The sequence below is a fragment of the Mirounga angustirostris genome, unplaced genomic scaffold (assembly GCF_029215605.1).
Source record: "Mirounga angustirostris isolate CCGP_5_RB_7025 unplaced genomic scaffold, mMirAng1.0.hap1 SCAF_17, whole genome shotgun sequence".
In the NCBI taxonomy this organism is placed as follows: domain Eukaryota; kingdom Metazoa; phylum Chordata; class Mammalia; order Carnivora; family Phocidae; genus Mirounga; species Mirounga angustirostris.
Genome location: NW_026991725.1, coordinates 54388965 through 54404410, shown reverse-complemented (window position 1 = coordinate 54404410; position 15446 = coordinate 54388965). Strand labels below are relative to the sequence as shown.

At 56.9% G+C, this 15446-nt stretch overlaps 1 protein-coding gene across 2 annotated transcripts in view; it reads right to left on the bottom strand.

Annotated features, from left to right (window-relative positions):
• Positions 1-2: 2 nt before the first annotated feature.
• LRRC75A (leucine rich repeat containing 75A) overlaps positions 3-15446 on the bottom strand; it is a 44618-nt gene continuing 29174 nt past the window's right edge. The window contains exons 2-5 of one of the 2 annotated variants that reach the window (XM_064583025.1): positions 14052-14180; positions 4294-4409; positions 3512-3556; positions 3-2066 (exon numbers count right to left, since the gene is read on the bottom strand). In XM_064583025.1, the coding sequence (XP_064439095.1) occupies positions 1526-2066; positions 3512-3556; positions 4294-4409; positions 14052-14180 (831 nt within the window). In that variant the 3' untranslated portion in view covers positions 3-1525. The remainder of the gene's footprint in view (positions 2067-3511; positions 3557-4293; positions 4410-14051; positions 14181-15446) is intronic. The other variant, XM_045889802.3, reaches the window with a different exon arrangement.

Here is a 15446-nt window from a genome sequence, read left to right as displayed (position 1 = left end):
CCTGGTTTTTAAAAATGTGTATTTGAAGAAAAAAATTTGGTCACTGCTGTCAAATGAGCAGTCCAGGTGTTAGCACTTGTCAGCTTCTCCATGGTCAGTCTAAGCTGTTTCCCCTCTGTAACAACTTTAGACTCGAGGGTAAAAGTTCCAAAGCATTTAAGGCATCCACACCTTTGATTCCAGTCTGCCTTTGGGCTGTGTCCTTGTGCATAGCCTACCTCCGGAAGCTCTGTACTACGCTCAGCCAAGCACCTGGACAGTGGCAGGCAGGGTCCCCATAGTGTGGCTCTTCACCCAGCCCGTCTTGGTGCCTTGCTGAGTTGGGCTCTCACCTACTGGTCAGTGGGCTAGAGGCTGGACAGGCCATGCTTCCCAGCTGTCTGCCGTTTGCCTGAGTGGTCTGGTCACCACTGTGGGCATCTAAATTTTCTTAGGTAAAAGAAAGGTTGGTCTCCAGTCTTCCTGGACCGGAAGCCTTTGTCTTGGTTCTAGGGCTTATTGTGCCTAGAAGGGATTTTCAGCTGGTAGGTCTTGAGTAGGGGGAAGAGAGGGTGAAAACCATTGTTCACACACTCCTTGGGAACCTCTAGTTTCTCCCTGTCTCCTAGCTGTCTTGCTGGGTGGTACTAGATCTGCTAAGAGTTGCAAGTCTAACCTCATTTTCATGGTCTCGGGTTGTTTAGGAGCCTTCCATGATAGGTTTTTGGGAGTGAGCCTGGTTACCCTTGATGACTTCTTTGGGGACTCCACCAGAAACTGAGAAAAAGGTCTTTAAAATCCTTTGAAGGGAAGTACTCTGACTTGGAACAATGCAGCCCTACCAAAGGTCTGGTAGTCTTAGCCTGGGTCAGGGGGATGGTGGGGGGTTTCTGGGTGCATGCCGTGTATGTGGGCATCTAGGACACTTGAAGGGTAGAGGGTGGCTGGTCCCCAGGGCAGGGCCTGGAATCCCCGGTGGAAGTGTGGGCCTAAATGGAGGCTGCTGCGACTGGGAAGTGGTTCCTCGGACCCCCCAGGGCTTCACAGGGAGGAGAGGTAGACCACTTTCTAAGATGGGGACTAGGCTCTGGGAGTCTCTGGGGAGCTGGTCAGTGCCTCTACCCCAACCTCCTTCAGCCAGGTGTTAGGGTAGAAAAAAAGGATTCTATCAGGAAATACTGGGTTAGGTGTAGGGCCGAAACTACACTCCATTCCTGGGATAAGTTCTTACCCACATGAGCTCAAGCTTTCATCTCTATAAACAGACCACCCACAAATCTGGGGAGGCTGAGGGCTACTGCCCCTCAAGCCACGTAGGATTTCTCAGGACCCAAAAGGCAGATGAGATTGACAAGAGGGGGAAGTGGAAAGGACTGAAGGGAAGAATTACACAGCCCCCCTCCCAGTTGCTACAGTCTGGCTCCAGTGAGTGGGGCTGCCCAGGCCAATTTTGGGTGATCGCCTGAGGCCCCCAGTGGGGGCCCCCTCGCCTGCCTCAGTCCTCCTACCCCACCGGGACTCCCTGGTGAGGACCCCCACTTCTGTGTCATGTCTGAACTGCACCTACAGTCTCCCTGCCCTCATGGTCTTTGGCAGGATCCAGAGGGCCTCCCCCAGGGTCATCCTGGCCCACTGTGCCATCGCGGGCCTCCTCCCCACTGCCCGGGCCCTCGCCCAGCTCCAGGATGGTGGGTAGATGGCCCTGCTTCGGGGAGCGCTTGCGCAGGCTGAGCAGGAAGGGCTGGGGCAATGAAAAGATGTCCACATTGTTGCCCAGGTCGATCCACGTGACGTTGGGGAACTTGCTGGGGTCCTTGAGGGTGTCGGTGAGGTCACGCAGCAGGGCCCGCGTCAGCCGGTTGCCGTTGAGTGCTAGCGTGGTGAGGCGGGGCAGTGTGCTGAGCACGGGCAGCAACTGCAGGACCATGTCATCCGTGAGGCCCGTGAAGCCCAGCTCCACGCTATCCACCTGCTCCCCGCAGCGCTGCAGGTAGCTGGTCACCCGCTCCAGGTCCCGGGAGGTCAGCGGGATGCCTGACAGGTCCACGGTGTTGTCCGGAGGGCTCCCAGCCAGGAGAGCTTTGAGGCTGCGGGGGAGAAGCGACAAGCCAGGTTCAAGCAAGTGGGGCCGGCCTTCTGGACGCAGCAGTGGCCAGCACTGAACTCTGCTCTGCGGCTCCAGGGATGGGAGAAACCAAAGATCTCTGGTCCCCGGCACCACCTCGCATCTCAGCCTGGCTGGGCCCAGCTGCCCAGAGCTTGAGGGACCACGGGGGAAAGACCCAGAGGTTTCTGCAGTGACTAAGGGTACATTCTAGGGCCGTAGTGCCTGGGTTTGCATCTTAACTCTTCTTCCTACTCGCGTGAGCTCTAATCAGTTCCCTGACTTCTCTGTGCCTCACTTACTTACCTGAACAAGGGAGCTAATTGAGTACCGCAGAATTGTTAACAAGAGATAATGGATGCAGAGCATTTAGAACAGTGCCTTGTGTACGCGAGAATGATGAATGAATATTTGCTGATGACAGTATGAATCATCTAGACTGAGCTTCCTGCTTCCCCAAGAGCAGCACAAAGTCTCTTGAGGCCTGTGTTCCAAGACAGTCTTGCCCACCAGATGGGCAATCCTTAGGGAGAGCCCTTAGGGGAGGGTGCAGGGGCTCTGAGCCTGGGGGGGGCGGTAGCTGCTGACTCCTGGAGGCTCAGGGCTCTGCACCCCCTTCCACTCCCTGCCATCTGGTACTCCTTGCTCTTCTTCCTGGTCCATGCTCTGCGGCCAGAGCTGCCCATTTCCAGGTACCCCAGACAAGCCCTGGGGTCCTAACGGTGGGAGAGAGGAAGGTAGAGGGGGCTCACAGCCTGTTTCAAGAACACAGGTTAACGTTAGCAGCCCAAGGATCACGCCTTGGACTTCCTCTTGGCAAAACAACGTTAAGTCTCTATCCTCGAGATCTGAAGCTGGAAGGCTGCTTACAGCTTCCTCCTCTTGCCTCTCAGAGCGTGACCTCTAAGTGCTTGAAACATTGCGGGGCATTTGTTCAGGGTGACCGAAGGACTGGCTGTGGTCAGTGTCACTAATAAAGCAGACCCATTACACCTGGGAGATAGGTAGCGTGTGGTTAACGACCTGAGCCTGGGGTTTGAATTCAGCCCTGCCCCTTAGCAGCTGGGTGATCGTGGCCAGTCAAATGGCGACAGTAATAGCCCCTACCTCATTCACTCCTTCAGCAGGGGTTTTAAGCTCCCGCTGTGTGTCAGGCACTGTCCTAGGCACTGACTAGTGTGATGGGAAGCCTCCCGAGGGGAGTGAGGCTTTTGAAATGAAGAATGGACGAAGCCTGCAGGAGTGCTGGGGAGACTGAAGAGGAGGCTCCTGGATTCCAGCAGAGCTCACGTTTCTAGCTTTTCAACCCTAAAGAACTAGGTCACAGACTCCTCGTGGCATTCCAGGTCCCACGGGTCCTCCCGCTCTGCTCTGTCCCCATGTACAGCTCCTGACTTCAGCCCAGTTAGAGCCCCATCCTTGACTCACTCTCTTCCTTCACCTGGGGATGCATTCCAGGATCCAGCTCCTCTCCTGGTTTCGGGGTGGAAGAGTCCAGAAGGGAAAGAGGAACCAGAGCTCTTGTCAGTGAGGGAGGGCAGTCCTGTCCCTACCCAGTCTAGGGGAAGGACACCAGCCATTCTGCCCCATGGTCATGTACAAGAAAAGCAGGGGTGCTCCCTCCAGAAAGCCTAACGTCCTAGGCTCCCCTTTACTTGCTTCCAACGGTGCTAGCTGTCTCCGCCCACAGGTTCTGTGTCCCATGTGCCCCCAAACCCCCAATCTTCTTCAGGGGGCCATAAAAACCCTTGAGGCTTCTCACTGCTGCGTGGCCCAGGGGCATGGCTGGGGTCTGGGTCAACCTAGGAGATATCCAGGAGAAATAGGGGATCCAGTGGGAGTGCCCACATTTGGCACACCAGGAATTAGAAGGCCTCATGTCTTCCTCCCCACCCACCCCTTCTGAATGGGCCCAGACTCCCCGGTTCCCAACCCACAGACCAGGGAGGGCCCCACCGGCAGCTCCCCTCATGGCTCATGCCCACCCGGAATGCCCTCCTGGCTCCTCTCTCCACCCAACCCCGAACTCTCCTTCAATCTCATCTCCTTCAGGCACCTTCCAAGGCAACCCCCCTGGCTCTAGCTCCTCCATTCACCCCTGGGAGGGAGTGCTGTGTAGCCCAGCCTGGCATGGATTCGCTCTGGGCTGCCCTTCTAGAAGGAGGCCGGGCGGGGGCAGGGAAGATCCGGCTCAGGTGACTGAGACTCACCAGGCCTGTGGCTTCCTCTTCACCAGCCCCCGGTGCCGCCTCCACTGGGAGTGGGGGCTCAGGTGGTAGGTCAGCTGCCGGCATAGCTTCTCCATGGCGCCCAGCGCATCGCCTTCCTGCAGAGACAACCACAGGCAGGAGGCCCCTGAGTCACTGGAACGGGCCGGGGAGACCAGGCGCTCCCCTCCAGCTTCCTGTCTCCATGGGATGAGCATGGCACCCCCAGGCTGAGCTGGGGGACGTTTGCTCTGCTGGCTCCCGCTGGGCCCCCTTAGCAGAAAGCAGTTGCTTGCAAATTGATCTGCACAATGGCTCTCCCTGGTTTCTGCGAATTAGTTGCTATCGTGGCAAAATTGAGATTGATCTAAAACTCTACATTCACAATCTGACAGTTGACCAGAGCTGAGTGCTGGCTGATCCCTGATCCAATATTCATCATGGTCCCTGCCTCTCCCCAGTGGCCAGGGCCGTTCTGCTCACTCGTTTGCTCAACAAAGGTTTACTGAGCACCTACTAGGTGCCAGGCAATTGTTCTAGGCAAGAAGAAGAAAGGGAAATATTTTTATGATGTCACAAGTGGGAAAATAAACAAGTGAGGAGTCCAGGTCTTTTCCAGCACAGTTCATTCATCTACTGTAATCTGTCTGGCCCATCAGCATTTTTTTCAATTTATTTTTTAAAATATTTTATTCATTTATTTGAGAGAAAGAGCGTGTGAGCGAGAGAGCAGCAGAGGGAGAGGGAGAAGCAGACTCCCCACTGAGTCGGGAGCCCGATATGGGGCTCGATCCCAGGACCCTGAGATCATGACCTGAGCTGAAGGCAGCCGTTTAACCAACTGAGCCACCCAGGCGCCCCAACATTTTTTTTTTTTTAATAAGCTCTACACCCGATGTGGGGCTTGAACTCATGACTCCGAGAACAAGAGTCGCATGCTCTACCGACTGAGCCAGGCGCTGCAGGCCCGTCAGCTTTTGCGTTTGAAACCCTGGGCATTATGTCCTCAATTGTGTCCCACCCAAGTTCTTAAATTTAAGTCCTCAACCCAGGTATCTCGGACTGTGACTATATGTGGAAATAGGGCCTCTAGAGAGCAATTCAGTTAAAATGAGGTCATTTGGGGTGGGCCCCAATCCAAAATGACTGGTGTCCTCATGAAAAGAGATTAGGTCACAGACACGCATAGAGGAAAGACCATGTGAGGACCCTGGAGAAGCCAAGGAGAGGACTCAAAAGCAACCAACCCTGCCAACACCTTGATCTTGGACCTCCAGCCTTCACAGCTATGAGAAAATAAATTTCTGTTGTTTAAGTGGTATTTTGTTATGGAGGCCCTGACAAACTTACGTTGGGTTAATGTGTGCAGCAGAGAGATGCTAGAGACTCCATCTCCATCCCAAGGGAAGTCAACTCAATAGACAGTCACCAAGCCCTGGGGGAGGGGGGTGCCAAGAGCGTGTGAAGTTCAACCACAAGCTCACGTCCAGTGCCTGGCACACAGTGAGCACTCAATAAAGGTCAGCTTGACGGTTGTTACCATCATCACTCTGCTAATGGAGACTCAGCATATTAAGTACTTAAGAGCAGGGACTCGGAGACAAACCATGTGGATATGAACCCTTGCTTTGCTACCTCCTCTGTGACCTTGGGCAAGTCACTTGACCTTCAATCCTCCTCCGTGAAGGGATAACAGAACCCAACTCACGGGGCATTTTGTGAGAATGCAATGAGTCACTATTTGCAGAGGCCTGTGACTGTCGCTCAGCTCACAGCAAGCTCTGCAGGAATGCTCACTACCTCAGTAACTAGAAGAGCAACAAAGACATGCAAAACTCTGGCAGGGTAAAGGGGATGACTCCTCCCCGCAAGGCTCACCTGTGAGTTGGGGTTTTCAGGGCGGATGGGTTCGTGATTTTTGCATGGAGAGAAGAAACAAGAGGCATCCCCGAGTGAGGAGGAAATGTGTGCAAAGGTTTGGGTGTTGGGGGTGTTACAGGAGCAGGGGACAATCTGGGGTCTGGTCACTTCTCGCCACCTCCACGGCTACCACGTTGGTCCAAGCCACTGTCATCTGTCACCTGGATTGCTGCACACGGACCTTACGCTAGGACTTCATGGAATTCCCACAACACCCCAGAGCTGAACTGCTTTCATTAGCCCCATTTTACAGAGGAGGAAACTGAGGCATAGAGAGCAGGGCTGGAGCTGTTGGCAAGGCAAGAGAAGAAGACCCTGAGGACGGGAGACGAGAGGGAGAAGAGGTAGGAAAAGGGGGTGTTGAGGATCCGAAGAGGTGAAGCATCTGAGCAGGGATCCAGGGGACAGAGGCTCAAGACGGAATAGAATCGGTGTAGAGAGCACCTCTGGTCTCTGGTTCTCCCAGGACCTCACTTCCTCCTGCCCTGGCCTGCCTGTCTGATAAATGTCACCTGTCGCTTCAGGCGATTACACTCGCATTCCCTGGGTTGCCATGTTCTGATTCTAGAGCTTAGTTTCTTGCTGAGCCTCCTCGTACGGGTGTGTGAGATGGGAAGCAGGAAAAGCAGACAAGGGCTCAATGGAGGAAGAAGAGCAGGATCACGTTTGCATTTTGGGACTGTCCCTCCGACAGAGAGTGGTTCAGGGCCAGTCCCATCTGCTTTGTGTGGTTTGGGGCACCCCTGCCAGGCCTGCAGAAAGCCCCGAAAGTGATGGGGGCCCGCACACTGGACTGACAGTGCGCGGGATGGAGAGGGTGTGGGCAGGGCGGGGATAAGGAAGGATCCAGGCTTTGGGCTTGGGACCTGGGTAGAAGGCGAGGGGCTTCGGGAGAGAAGGGGATGAAAAGGCAGGACGGGAATGCGCGGCTCACTTGGAACCACGTAGAGTTTGAGGGGCCTAGGGACCCCTCCCGGGAGATGCAATTGGATTTATGAGGCTGGGGCTCAAGACACATTCACCAGCCTCTGATCTACCCTCTGGCCGTGGAATGAGCTGACGGGGAAAGGGGAGGACACACCGGACCTGAAGGGATGGACAAGGCACGTGTAGCCAAGGGCACCAAGGAGAAGAAGGGCTGGTGGGACTCCAGTGAGGAGGCCTTGGCCAGAAGAGGCTCAGGGAGGGGCGGTCATGGGGGGGCCCGGTGAAGGCCAACTCTGGAGGCCAAAGGGAGGATGGGAGGTAACAGCAGAGATGGCGCATTGAGAGCTTCTTCACTTGGGGCCCTTGCACCCTGGAATCACCAAGGAGCTTTTAAAAACCCTGCCTGGGCCACCCCCAGCATGGGTGGGCATCTTGCACGCAGGGATTTTTTTTTTTAAAGGCTCTACGGATGATTCCTGTGGCGCCAAGTTGGAGAAACACCAGTTCAAAAGCTTGAGAGACAAGAAGGCCCGAGGGAGGGAGAGGTGGGACTGGGTGGTCGGCCCAGTTTCACTCCTGGGACCACCCCGGGGCCAGAACATCGCCACTCTCCCACGGCACCTGCTCCAACTCAGCTTCGGCTGCTCGTTCAGCCACTTCCGGGGGGCGGCGGGCGTGGGGGCGGGGGTGTCATCCTCTGGGCCTGGGCTGTGAAGAGAGAAACAAAGAGAGGAAAAGGCGGCAAAGCAGCCGCCGCAGTGCGCCGGCACTGCCACAAGGGGGCAGCTGTGTGCAGGGCGCCGCAATGGGTTGACCGCTCACGGCCGTTCCCCGCCTGGGAGACTGAGCAAGCCTGTTTCCTCACCAACAAGGACAACAGATACGGTCACCTCACGGGCGATTTGAGACGCAACGTGAGCTCGTGTCCTCACAGAAGTGAGAGCTCCCTTCTGTTCGTCTGGGCTACGTGAACAACAGCTACCGTTTACTGCGCCTCTGCTCTGTTAGGCGTCGCCCCTGCGCTTCCTGCACGAGCTCTTCACAATCCCGTAACTCGCAACGATCCTATGAAACGGGCGCTACCATTACCCCCACTTTACAAATGAGGGAACCGAGGCACAAAGAAGCTGACTACACTGGCAAGCCCCACAGCTTGTGAGATGGAATCAGGACGCAAAAGCCCGGCTCCGAGGCTGGCATCCTTCCCAACCTGCCATCCCGCCCTGCGCTGCCCTCCCGGGGATAAATCTTTGGCCTAGGTGGGTTCGAGGGGTTTCTATCATTTGCAAGCCCATCGAATCCCCCCCCGACACCCCCGCAACTCCGTGGAGTTTTCGAAGCCCCCTCCAGGTCTCCCTCCCACGGAGAAGAGGACAAAGCAGGACTGGCTCAGAGCTGGAGAAGGGGGGCGGGGAGGCAGGGGCTGGAAGGGGAGGGAGGCTCAAAGTGGTGAGGCCCAGCAGCCCCTTTGTGCAACCAGACCCCATGCCAAGCTGCAGCTGATTGGTCCAGAAGCGGGTACTGGCAGAACGCAGCCAACCAGCCCTTTCCTGGCGACGACACACACCCCCGTCCGCTCCCAGGGCTGGACGCCGCCCCGAGTAGACTCAGAGCCCCGAGAATGGAGAGGGAGGTCCGGGGGAGCCGAGAGGAGGGATGGAGAGATGCCTGCCCTGCGTTTCTTCTGTCCTTGTGGCCCCTCCTTCCAAGCTTGGCTGCCTTTGGGCCCCATGGGGCCCCTGGGTATCAGGATAAATTCTCTTCCTAGCTTGACGCGCAACAGAACCCTCACCCACACCCGAGGCTCAAAGGCGGTTTGTGGAATCAATTCTGCCGCTCTTCCTGCCACCCATGGAAAAGGAAGAAGGAAGGAGAGGGGCATGATGCAAGTCTGGGGTGGTTGGGCATCACAGGGTGGAGCGAGGGGCCCGCAGCACTGGGCACCCCCCCCCCCCGCCGGCCCCGCCTCTGCCCAGGGCCCTGGAGAGGACCCTGAGGGACTCTCACTGACTTATCAGGAAAGATGTTCAAGGCAGACTGCAGTCCCACAAGCACCCGGACCCTGCTCCACCTCTCACCTGTCAGATGGTGACTCCCACCTGCCATCTTGGCTTCCCCAGGCCCCTTTGTACGCTTCCCCCAGACCCCAAACAAGCACAGCCCGCCACTACTGGGAGCCCAAAGGCTTCCCTCACTCATTCATAAATTCATTCATCAGATATTGACTGTCCTTCCTCCTACAAGCTGGATGCTCCTCCAGATATGGGGAGACTTGCTGGGCTTTGCCTTTACTCCCTACCCTGAGTCCATTCTCTGCTCTTCTCGGTGCCTGGAAGGCTGAACTCTATAGACAGCACCGCCGGCCCTCCTGCCCCGGCTTCCAGTTGGGCTCAGCTAATGAGAGTGATTGGAGTGAGATCCGAGGGCAGGAGGAAAGATCCTTCCCATTCTCACCCTCTCGGCTTTAGCCTGTGGTGTGGCAGCCAGCCTCCGAGACGGCCCCCACGGATCCTGGCCTCCTGTCATTGCTCCCTCCCGTAGTCTGCTGCACTGCATCAGGGTTGATCTGGGTGATGCATAGAATGTGGCGAGGTCATAAAAGACACTGTGGTGTCTGCCTGCCTCTTTTCTTGGATCACCTGCTCTGGGATAAGCCAGCTACCCATCGTGGGAAAAGCTCAAGCGGTCCTATGGAGAGACCCACATGGCAAGAAACTGGGGCCTCCTGTCAGCAGCCAAGGAATGGGCCAGCCCGGAAGGGGGCCTGCCACTCTCTGCCAAGCCTGTAGATCCCTGTAGCCCTGGCCACTGTCTTGAGGGACCCTAAGCTAGAACTACCTAGTCACGCTACAGAGACTGCACAGGGATAAATGTCGACTGTTTTAAGCCACCGAGTTCTGGGGTCATTTGCTACACACAATAAAAAATACAGCACGATTCTGGAAAAGGTGTTCTCGGCTCTGGTCACGGCTCCGGTCATGGCTTGTACCCATGGCCTCTTTCTGATAACAGCTTCCTACTGCTGCTAGTTTTTGGGGTGTCTCAGTATCCCCCGTTGGCTTCCTTCCCCCTGCCCACAACCCTGGAAATAGTCCCATTATTAAACTCCTGAAAATTCACAATGGAATGTGCTGGCCCGCTTCCCGCCAGGGCCCTGCCTGATGCAAGATGTAACTACGAGCAACACAGATGTCATCTCCTGTCCCTTTGGCAATACTGCTGTTCGCCTGGGGGAAGGCAGACAATATGCCAGCTGACAAATAAATAAGCCAGATGACTTGGGAGACCAGTGAGTGAAATGAAGCCGTCAACAGGGCGCGGGCTGATGGGGGGGAGCTATGTCAATGAGGCTGGTCACAGAAGGTTCTGGAGAGGCGACCGTGAGGCTGAGCCTGAATGGAGGAGCCGGGGAGCCCAGGCAGAGGTGGCAGCAAGGTCCCTGGAGGTAGGAGAGGACCTGGATGCTCCAGGAACCGAGAGGAGGCCCACGGGGCCAGAGCCGAGTGAGCAGAGCGGAGAGGATGAGACAGGAGATTCAGGCGGGGCCACGAACGGGGTTTGGGTTTTAGTGAAAGTACGACACCACCCCACGTGGAAGGCTTCTCAGTGAGGTACTTAGGTGATCCAATTTCCCTTGCAGATTGCTCCCTGGCTGCTCCCGGAGCAGAGGGCCGGGAGGCATGGTGGGAAGTGCGGGGCTGGCGCTGGGGCCCAGGGAAGGAAGGGGTCTCTGAACTTTCCTGCTACATGATCTGTGCTGATGGTGGGATGAGTTTTGGGTGGGGGAGGGGTGGCGAATCAGGGACACCCAGGCAGAGATGTCCAAGAGGTGGGTGACTTTTGAGCTGGAAGCTGGGCTGTGGATGGATCACACACAGTCATGGGAGGGATGGGGTTTTGCCTGTCCCCTCCTTCTCGGGGCACACACAGACCCACCGCCTTCTAGGGCCTAGGCCCATGTCCAGCTGGGACACAGGAGGGGACTTTGGGTAGGCTGGGACTCATTTGAGGGGGTCATCTTGCTGGTGGAGTTATTGGTCCGGTGGATGCTTCACCGAGATTGGACGAGGAAGGGCTATTTCCTTTGTCTCATGTCTCCACTGAGGGCGATGGCCCCTCATGGCTGATGGTCTTGACATCTCTGATCTGAAGTTCTCAGATGAAAGAGCTAAGAACAGGAAGTCCTGGCCAGCCCCAAGCCAGCTCAGGTTTTAGGGATGGTGCAATCAGGGGCTGTCCTTATTCCCAGCTCCGGGGCCCCAGAACCAGGACCTCCCACCCTGGCCTCAACCACAACCAGGACAGTCCTTCCAAAGGGCCTCCCCTGCCTCATGGCCTTGGGTATGGCTAAGGGGAACCAGCCAGGCCCCGAGGCCTCCGACAGGGCTGACACCCCTGGCTGGCTCTGGAAATCGGGAAATCAGAGGCCGGCCCCTCGTTCTCCAAGACTCTGAGCCCACTCCCTGCCTCAGTGTCCCACCACGGACCTGCTGGGTCTGAGCAACCTGCTTGGCCCACGGTGGGTGCTCACTGACTAGGTACAGCTTAGCGTCTGTGTATAGGGTGCTCAGCTGTGCCAGGAACATTCTCCTGAATCAGTTCACTGAACTCTCCAAAGGGCTCTCCAGGAGAGGGTATTGTCATTCGCCTTTGGAGTTGAGGAAAACACAGTTCAGCTAATGAAGAGGCCTGAGAAAGCTACACCCAGGCAGGGGGCCCAATGTTTGTGTCCCCCACCCCCCAACTCATAGGTTGAACCCCATCTCAGGGTGATGGTGTCTGGAGGTGGGGCATTTAGGGGGGAAAGTAGGATTAGATGAGGTCATGAGGGTTATAAGAAGAAGCCAGAGAGTTAGCTGGCTTGCTTTCTACCATCGTGAGGCCACAACGAGAAGGTAGCCATCTGCAAACTGGGAAGAGGGCTCTCGTCAGAACTGGACCTTACTGGCTGGCACCCTGATCTTGGACTTCCAGCTTCCAGAACTGTGAGCAACACAATTCTGTTGCTTCTAAGCCACCCAGTCAGGGGTAACGTGTGGCAGCAGCCTGAGCTCAGACCCCCCAGGTACGGCCCCTGTAGTCTCCACCCAGACGGGAGGGGATGGATCTCAGCCCAGAACCCCTTGGGCCACCTGTCCTTCCCGTGTCCTGTGGTTTGGCATGGGCAGTTACCCACTTGCAGGCCCTTCCTATGTGGAGGGAGGCAGGCCGCCCTCCTCCTCCAGCCCAGATGCAGCCCCACAAGCCCCACCCCCGCCAAGAGCACTGGGAGCACAGGGGTCCAGCGCCCGAGCACCAGCCTGCACTCTGCCCGGAACTGGGCCCCAAATCACACCTGCGGTGTACCCATTAGCAGATTGCTTCATTACCTGACTTTGGTCTTCCTCAACTCTAAAATGGGCATAAAAATAACATCTCTCCAATTGAGCTGCTTCGAGTGCCCTGCGATCTGTCACCCGGTCACCCGTGGGCATGTGAATTCATGTTCCAGAAAAGGCAGAGAGGTCTGGCACCTGCTAGGCCTCGGACAGACCCTGCTCGCAGCTTCCCCGGGCTGAGCCAGATAGAATCGGAATGAGAAGTGAAGGTGATTCCAGGCCCAGCTGGTTTCCTGGCGGCTCCTGGCACCAGCCCCTCTTCCCCAGGCTTTGAGGCTCCCAGTCTGCCAACCCTCATTACCCGCTTTTTCTTACCATCCCATATTTGAGCCCCACATCCCTGCCTTCTGCTGCATCCCACCACCAGCCCCAACCCACCCCCACACCTGCCCCAGACTGGCTCCCAGCCCTTCAGAGCTCGCTCCTCACCTCAGAGTCTTGGCCCCAGACAGCCCCAGGGCCAGAGAGAAGGCCCTAGACAAAGGCCCGGATGGAGGCTCAGCTCCAGAGCAATGTTGTAGTGTCTGGCCAAGGGAAGGGTGGGGTTGACCACCACCTCCTCCCTCTTATCCTCAATCCTACTCTGGAAGCAGAAGCTTCCCTCAGGCAGTCCTGGGTCCTGCTCTGGCTTCCTGGAAGCCTTTCTTTTGGAAGCTGCTGGAAATTGAGGATGGGAGAGAAACATTCCAGAGTGGAGCTGCCCTGTCCCTCACTGGCCCTCCCCTTCCCTGCCGGGGTCACGATGGGCAGCTCTGGCTAAGCTGGCCCGGCACCCCGCGAGGAAGAGGGGCAGGCCCTTCCATCCAGAAGCTGGCTAAGCAGCACCTGCCCGCGGAGCTTTTCCTTCTCTGCTCTGGAAGCCAGGCAGATGTGGGCATGAGCAAAGCGTAAAATGACATTCAGCCTCAGAGAGGAAGGCCATTGGGAGTGCTGGGGACTGAGGCATCCTGGAGAGCACCAAGCAGGGTCACTGCTGGATTTACATGGCACCTTTGTGCAAATAAGAAAAAGTCCACCTCTGGATGGACACAGCCTTGCGCCGGTGCCTGTAACTTGGTGGCAGAGAGAGGGCTGGATCGGACCTGTCTCCTGCCACCTCGGCGTCTGCCTGTCTTTGTGCAGGGTGCAAGACACACAACTGTACATCGCGGTCCTGGCCCCGCATCACGGGGGTGGTTACTCAGCTCCAGTGCTATAGAAATGGGGGATGCATGCTGCTGGAGCGTCCCATTGTTCGAGGGCAGCTGAATATGGAGAAATGTGTGAAACGGTCTGAGTTTTAAATGTTGGCAATGAGTCCAGATTTAATACCCCCGGGGGCCAAACACAACCTGGGCTGAGAGTGGCATGTGCAGCCCCCACCAGTGGATGCTGGGCCTTACTTAGGACAGGGCGGGCACCTCAGGCCCTGCTGGCCTGTCCTCCTTGGGCCCCGGGCAGTACCGACCAGCCCTCCCTGGACACTGAGCTGCTCTGACCAGAAAGGCGCCCGCCTCACACCCCCAGAGGTGGCCAGCTCAGGCCCAGCTGCCCTACCGGCTTGGGGCAGTGGATGTAGCGGGCCAGGCTGATGATGAGGTCGTGTGTGATGGGGTCCACCAGGTTCCGGAAGCTGGCGTAGCGGTACAGAACGTCGTCCAGAGAGGTCGACTCCATGCCCAGGTCCTGCAAGAGTGAAGGACGCCCAGAGGTCAGGGGCGGCCCGGCCCTACGTTGAGTCCCACCCAACATGCCCAGAACAGCCCCCTGGAGGTGACTTAGGGCTCCCCCCCCCCACCAACACCCTGGCCAGGGAGGAGACCCTCCTTCAAGAAGTTTTCCCAGCTGCAAGAAAGCATCTCAGAACCTCCTCCAGAGGGCCAGGAAAACTCCTGTAGAGATGGCCTTCCCAGTGCATGCATGTCTCCCAAGCCCTCCAACCTCTGGACGAAGACCTCCCCCCCAACCCAGGACGAAGCCAAAGGTGGGCTGGTCATGGTACTTTCCACGTAGAGCAAACCTTGGAAATGGCATGCGTCGTGACCCCCCCTGCTCTCTGATAGGGTCCTATGTACTGATACTTGTTTTTTTCATGCTTCTGAGGTCATTTTTACTGCTTCTTATGTAGATGACCCAACCTCAGTGTTCCTTTGCCTTGGAGGGGGTGGGGGTTCTGGATTGTGGTTTTGAAAGGAAAAGTGGCCAGGCATCCAGAAGAAAACCCCAGGGCTCCTTCAGAAAGGATATCAAGTAGGAGGGAGGAGAGGGACTCTGGGGGAAAGGGGCCCTGGGTGGGGTGGGGGCAGAGGTTCCCCAAACCTGAGGAGGGACAAGGGTTTGGGGGGCACCACACACTGAGAGCCCCCGCTGGGAGCCTCTGCAGACATCCTTGCCCACCAGCAAAGGACCCCACGGACTTGGCCAAGAATAGTCACCAGTGTGGATTAGGACCCACCAGTGTGGATTAGGGGCCCTGCTCCAAATGTTCTGGACTGTATAGGACCCCCAAGATTCCTGCACAACCCCAGGGAAAGAGCAGGCTCCCCAAACATGACTAAAGCTTGAATTCCCCACCAATCAAGCTGAAACAGCATTAATCGCTTTAGAGAAGCAAAGAAACATGGTTTTCTACCCTAGAGGGTTAGAATAAACTTTATGCCCTCTAGATGTGAAAGAACATGGGTAAACACCGTGACTTTTCTCAGACACCTCTCCCCAGTTCCTGTTGTCCTTGGTGCCTTGCCCAGACCAGACCGTGATGGCAGGAATGATGACATTCCTGCCCCCTGCCCACCCTGAGGACCAAGGGGGCCACTGAGGGTGGACAGGGAAAGCAAGGAGACCCACTTTTGCTGCCCTCACCCTCCAGACCCCTAGGCCCCCAAGCCGCATGCGGAGCTACCCCAGAAGAGGAAGCCTCACAGGCTGGGTGGCCAGAGTCCAGCACCGTGG